Source organism: Lepus europaeus, chromosome X (genome assembly GCF_033115175.1).
Source record: "Lepus europaeus isolate LE1 chromosome X, mLepTim1.pri, whole genome shotgun sequence".
NCBI lineage: Eukaryota > Metazoa > Chordata > Mammalia > Lagomorpha > Leporidae > Lepus > Lepus europaeus.
This window is the reverse complement of record NC_084850.1, coordinates 76,978,839-76,986,062: the sequence shown is the minus strand read 5'-3', so window position 1 is coordinate 76,986,062 and position 7,224 is coordinate 76,978,839. Positions and strand designations below refer to the sequence as shown.

Here is a 7,224-nt window from a genome sequence, read left to right as displayed (position 1 = left end):
GTTTTATTTTTGTACTCTTTGTTTTGTATTCATCTATTCTTCTCCCTTCTTCCATCTATTGTATTATTTTATCTATTGGCTTATTGATCATGGATCTTCACATATTTTGTTTAGAAATTGTTCCAGGAATCATATATGCATACATGTACATATGAACATATATGTAAATTTTGTATTTTAAATATATATTTAAAATTTTACAATACATTAAGAGTCAATATTTTACTACATTAATAGACTATGGAAAACTTACTAACTTAGAGATCCTTTTCCATAATTTATGCTATATATTCAAAGTACATATGTTGATAATTTCAACATAAAATGCTATCACTCTTAATTAAATCATCATACTTATTTAAATGGTATAAAATAAAGTATCACATTTACCAACATTTCTGATGTTATTTCATCCATAAATTTCTGATTTCCTTTTGTTAGCTTTCTTCCATAGGAAGATACATTTTATAAATGTCAGTGTAGATTGCTTTCATCTTCCTGTTTGAAATTAATCCTAAATACATTGTTCTGTCCTTGTAACTATTGTGAAAAAAATTACTGTTTTAATTTATTTCGGAGATAGTTTGTTATTAACGCATAGAGAAGCTATTGATTATTCCTTATTTTTTACTTATCTTACTTTTTTAAAGATTTATTTTTTGATTTGAAATTCAGAGTTGCAAAGAGAGAGAGAGAGAGAGAGAAGGAGAGAGAGAGAGAGAGAGACAGAGAGATCCTCCATCCTCTGGTTCACTCCTTTAAATTGCCACAGGGGCCGGTGCTGGGTCAGGTCAAAACCAGGAGCTAGGAGCTTCCTCCAGAACTCCCATGTGGGTGTAGGGGCCCAAGCACTTGGGCCATTCTCCACTGCTTTCCCAGGCACACTAGCATGTGTGTGCATGTGTGTGTGTGTATTCTTTCTTTTGACAATTACTCTGGTTAGTATTTCTTGTACTATGTATGTTAAATGAAGTTACCAGAGTGGGTATTTCTGTCTTGTTCATGATGTTACAGGCAAAGTTTTCAGTTTTCTACCATTGAGTATGATGTTAGCTGTGGATGTTTTATACCAAATACTTATTCTGTTGTAGTAAGTCCCTTTTATCCATAAATTGCTTATAGCTATAAAAATGAAATGGTGAATTTTATTATATACTGTTTTTGCATCTGTTGAGATGATCATGATTTTTATCATTGATTTTATTATAGTAGTGTATCAAATTGATTTGTGTATGTTAAACATTCTTGTAATCCTAGGGATAAATTCCACTTGATCATAGTGCATGATTCTTTCCATTTGTTATTGATTTTGTTTTCTAATATTGTATTGCTGATTTTTGCATTATGATCATCAGGGATATTGACTTGTAATGTTTTTTTAGTGTCCTCATCTGGCTTTGGGTACATGATAACACTGGTCACAGAAAATGTATTTTTAAATATTCACCTTTCTGGAAGAATTTCAGAAAGATTCATCTTAATTCTCCTTTAAATATAAATTTGGTATAATTTAGCAGGAAACCACAGGTTATAGTCTTTTCCTTGATGGGAGAATTTTTATTACTGATATAAACAACTTACTCATTACTGGTAAGTTCAGATTTGCTATTTTATCCTTCCGAACTAATAGGTTGTATGTATCTTGGAATCTATTTCTCCTACATTATCCAGTTTGTTGATTGATCATTTGTATTCAGTAGTGTCAGTTGTAATATTTCCATTTTGATTTGTAATTTCATTTATTTGAGTCTTCTATTATTCCTCTTAGTTTTTCTAGGAAAGGTTTGTTTATTTTATTATCTTTTCAAAGGATGAACTCAGTTTTGTTTATCATTCCTATTCTTTCTTGTCTCTATTTCATTCATTTCTGCTTTTATCTTAGTTATTTCCTTCTTTCTACTAACTTTGGTCTTCGTTTTATCTTTCTACTAACTTTGGTCTTAGTTTTATCTTTTTTCGCAGTTCTTTGAGATGCAATGTTAAATTATTTCAATGTTCTTGCTTTTTGATGTAAATTTTAATGATTTAATGATTTTCCTATTGAAATTATTTCTACTGCATCTCATAATTTATGGCATGTTGTAATTCTATTTTCATTTATCTTAAGATATTTTCAAGTTTTCCTTTTAATCTTTTTTTGATTCATTTGTTGTTTAGGAGCATACTGATTCATTTGGGGAGTGCACCAACAGAAGGAAGACCTTTCTCTCTGTCTCTCTCTCTATAACTCTACCTGTCAAAAAAAATTTTAAAAAGCATGATGATTAATTTCCACCTGTGTGAATATTTGAAACTCCTCCTATTGGATTCCTAGTTTTATATCATTGAAGTTGGAACAGATATTTTATACTATTTCAATCTTCTTAAATTTACTGCAATTTTGTTTTGTGTTGAAACATCATATTATCTTTCCTTTTCATTGTATACTCTATGTTTTTTAATTGCTTCCAGTAGAGTTATTATTTATAGTGCTTAAATGAAGAGATTCTAAATCCAGAATACTTGAGCTTGAATACTCCATTGTTTTCCTTTTTTTCCTTTTTAAATGTTTATTTAATTATTTATTTGAAAAACAGAGTTACATGGAGGCAGAGGCAGAAGCAGAGAAAGGAGAGAGACAGAGACAGAAATGATGGGGAGAAAGAGAGAGGGAGAGAGAGAGAAAAAGAGAGAGAGGTCTTCCATCCGGATGGTTCACAGCCCAAAAGGCCACAATGGCTGGAGCTGTGCCGATCCAAAGCCAGGAGCCAGGAGCTTCTTCTAGATCTCCCACAAGGGTGCAGGGGCCAAAGGACTTGAGGCATCCTCTACTGCTTTCCCAGGCCATAGCAGAGAGCTGAATTAGAAGTGGAGAAGCCGGGACTCAAATTGGCCTCCATATGAGATGCCAGCATTGCAGGCTTTACCTGCCAAGCCACAGCATCAGCCCCCACTGTTTTCTATATGTGAGATGTTCAGCGAGTTATTTGTTCTCTTTCTGCTGGAGTTTAATAATATGGCAATTATTACTACTTCAGTTATTTATGATTAAGAGTATGTGAACTAATACATAGGAAGTGTTTAAAACAATGTGTTGGGATATAGCAAATTTATTAGCTACCATAATTATACAGTACTATAGCTTCTAGAAGCATTACATTCTTCTATGTTATAGCCACCATATTAAGTACTGGAGAAAAAGAAGCCAAAAAAATGTGGTGAGGGCAGTATTACATCAAGTGTGTTAAAGAGAATATCATATCTATTAAAAGATGATATAGAATGAACAGGAGTAACACAGAGCAAAGATAAAGTCTATTCAGAAGGATGGAAAAGACTTTCAGTGAATCCAACATTGTCACTAAAATTTTTTTAACTTTTAAAAATTTTAATTAGTTTTTAAGAGATCAATATAATACATAGATAGAATTCTAAGAATATAATGATATTCTCTTCCTTCCTTATTTCCTCCCTCCCTCCTTCCCTTCCTTTCTCTCTCTCTCTCTTTAGTTTTCTCACTGAAATTTAAAGAATGAATAAAATTATTAGTTGCATAAGGAGATGAAAACAATTTCCGAATCAGACAGCAGCATATGGATAAGCATAGCATGTTTAGGCTGCTAAAGAGAACCTGTTCTTATTGTACTTTTTTTTCCATGATAAGGAGATGTGTCCTGAGTCTATGTGCAGATGATGCACTAATTTTACCTTTAGTTTTGATCACTTTTATTCTCATATTTCAAAGCTTCCTCTTTCAGGCACAAATCCTTCATACCTGAAGTGTTATTTTACCCTAATAATTCTGTTTTGTTCAACATCTTCCTCTATCAATCCAGTTATCATCATTATTCTTCCATGTTTAAAAAATGCAGTATCTCCCCCAGTAACTAACAAAGGTACAAACTGTATGATCTAACTTTAACCTAATTATCCACATTATCTCCCTATAGTCTCTTATCCACAGCCTCTACTCAAGCTAAACAATGTCCTAAAAATGTTCTGTGAGTTCCTATTTTTACATCATTCCACTCGTTCTACCTAAAATGATATTCTCTCAGTTCCTCCTGGTAAAATATTGTCCATCCTTCAAGAGATAACAATCTGAGTGTGAATTTCAACTGCTGGATGTCTCCCCCATTTTTATCTACATTTATTAATATTCTTCTGTGTGCCAGCATTGTGTTAGCTAGTTCTACATACTTGCCACACAAAGCATTTAGGGAGTCTTTGTTGTCTCTATTATACACATTTGAAAGTAAGATCCAGAGAAGTAAAAGTTTAAAGGAGCACTCAAGTTCAGTCATTAAGTGGCAGTTTCCAGATTCCAACCCATGTCTTCTGTTGTACCCTGCTGTCTCCTTACCTCTGAATTCATCTCTGAATTTTGTCTTAGCATTTTCTCTAACATATTAGCATTTTATATTCCAATTTGTGTCTAATTCTGTTCAATAACTATGACCATACAAAGCAATCTCTCTTGCATATATTTCTATCCAGTATAAATTTGTGCAATATAAGCATAAATTAATGAAAAAAATCTTCCTCCACAGTTTCCTTATGACCTTGCTCTAATAATAAGCATAGATGTAGGGCAGTGGGAGATAGAATCATTAAATGTTACAACCCCCACCTCTAATTCAATGAAAATCACATTGTTCCCTGGGAAATTGTGAAAGTAAATGAAATGATACTTAAGAAGTATTTGAAGTTTTTCATAAGAACAGTGCTATATACGTTCCAGGAAATTTTTTTTAAACATTGTAGACATTAAACCTAGTGGGAAATTAGTTAAATCTATTTTGAAAAGTTTTCACTGAGGAAATTGGTTTCATGATCTAGTGACACATGATATAGGTTATGAGCCAATATTTAAACAGTCAGGCCCATTTACTGGACACAAGAGTATCATTGGTCTAAAGACTACCCATTAGTAAGTACAATACCCATAGAGTTAGTGGCTATTATTTTTGAAAGTTCATAAAATTTCATTTGGCCAATATTCAAGCTTAAGTGTATGAGTGTCAGCACTTCAGCATGCTGGACCAGTAAGTCAGCAAGTCTTCACCAGCACAAATTTTACCACCCTCCCCCTTTAATTAAATCTCTTTAAATGCAATCAATTGGTTTAGCAAATTAAGATCAACAATTAAGTGGCAGAGTAAGTATTAAGCTAGGTGCGATCAGATCGATCTAAGATGGTGACAGTGGAACCGGAAACCACCCCCACTCCTAATCCCCCGCCCACAGAAGAGGAGAAAACAGAGTCTAATCAGGAGGTTGCTAACCCAGAACACTACATTAAACATCCTCTACAAAACAGATGGGTGCTCTGGTTTTTTAAAAATGATAAAAGCAAAACTTGGCAAGCAAACCTTCGGCTGATCTCTAAGTTTGATACTGTTGAAGACTTTTGGGCTCTGTACAACCATATCCAGTTGTCTAGTAATTTAATGCCTGGCTGTGACTACTCACTTTTTAAGGATGGCATTGAGCCTATGTGGGAAGATGAGAAAAACAAATGGGGAGGACGATGGCTAATTACGTTAAACAAACAGCAGAGACGAAGTGACCTCGATCGCTTTTGGCTAGAGACACTGCTGTGCCTTATTGGAGAATCTTTTGATGACTACAGTGATGATGTATGTGAAGCTGTTGTTAATGTTAGAGCTAAAGGTGATAACACAGCAATATGGACTACTGAATGTGAAAACAGAGATGCTGTTACACATATAGGGAAGGTATACAAGTAAAGGTTAGGACTTCCTCCAAAGATAGTGATTGGTTATCAGTCCCATGCAGACAAAGCTACTAAGAGCGGCTCCACCACTAAAAAAGCTGAACCAAAGCCTCTTCAAAAGCAGAGTGGACTGCATTTAAATTTGATTTCCATCTAAATATTGCTAAGATGTAAGAGAAGTCTCATTCGCCTTTGTCTTGTACTTCTGTGTTCATTTTTTTTTTCAAAGAAAAACAAAGAATTACATACAGTATACATCTTCCCCATGATCCTTATGTGTTCCTGGCCCACTCTGTAATAGTTTAGTAGAATTATACAAACACATTTTACCCATCCACAATATTAAAAAAAGAACTTACATTTCTATACCTTACAGGAAAAAATACTGTTTATGTTCCATTGTATGCAGGAGCATATTTTGCTGGTTTGAAAGAGTATGATGCATACAGTTTTCTAGCAATTTTCCTTGTTTCTTTTTACAGCATCATCTTTGCTGTACTTTCGCTGATGGCTGCTAGATTTTAATTTATTTGTTTCCCTGTTTGATAACATTAGTGATTCTGATTTCAGTTTTTCATTTGTTTCGCTTTTGTTTTTTCCTCATGTAACATTGGTGAAAGATCCAGGAATATGACACAAAGGTGGAATAAACATTAATTTTGTGCATTCTTTGGTAACTTTTGTTTTTTGTAACTACAAAGCTTTGCTACAAATTTATGGATTTCATTCAAATCAGTGATCTATGTTTGTGTGATTTCCTAAACATAATTATGGATTATAAAAAATGTAACATCATAATTAGATTCCTAACTAGAATTAGTATGTCTGTTTTTGTATATTTATGCTGTATTTTAACACTTTGTATTACTTCAGTTATTTTGCTTTGGTTAAAAATGGCTCAAGTAGAAAAGCAGTCCCATTCATATTAAGACAGTGTACAAAACTGTAAATAAAATGTGTACAGTGAATTGTCTTTTTAAAAAAATAAAATAAAAGTATTAAGCTAAAAAAATTCTGATGTATTTAGAGCATCAGTTTGTCTCTCGGGGACAATTACATCAGCTACTAAAATACTTGTAAAACAGAAAGCAAGCCTTCATATTCTAATGCTTGAGAAGAAGTCTCTATCATTACTGCAACTGCATATAGGATACACCTCGTTCCTCCTCCCCCCACTTTCAGCATGCTCCTTTGTTTCACACTTCAAAAGCTTTATATATAAGGGTATATAAATAAGCATATATAAATATGCTGATTTCTCACAGTTGTCATGAATTTAATATTAGTGCTGTTACTTTTTAAGATGAATTTAGTGCTTTTACTTTTTACTTCAGGATGAATTTGAAGATTAATCAATTGTATAGAAAATTTAATTGTTTTTCTCCCAATTGAAAAATAGATAGAAGTTACAGCAGCAAACCTAATTTGTGGATTCTGATATATGTTACTTAGTTTATGGGACACACAATATTTTGCAATATATCCTCCAAATTCAGTGTATGATTAGA

At 33.1% G+C, this 7,224-nt stretch overlaps 1 protein-coding gene across 1 annotated transcript; it reads left to right on the top strand.

Annotated features, from left to right (window-relative positions):
* The first annotated feature begins 5,159 nt into the window (after window positions 1-5,159).
* LOC133753105 (eukaryotic translation initiation factor 4E-like) lies at window positions 5,160-5,806 on the top strand. Its single transcript, XM_062183487.1, has one exon. It carries the CDS (start codon window positions 5,175-5,177, stop codon window positions 5,727-5,729), a length of 555 nt encoding a protein of 184 aa, XP_062039471.1. The 5' UTR covers window positions 5,160-5,174; the 3' UTR covers window positions 5,730-5,806.
* The last annotated feature ends 1,418 nt before the right edge of the window (window positions 5,807-7,224 follow it).

Bases quoted from the DNA above. Each gene is read 5' to 3' on its own strand.
- LOC133753105 (XM_062183487.1), top strand. From the start codon at position 5,175: ATGGTGACAGTGGAACCGGAAACCACCCCCACTCCTAATCCCCCGCCC.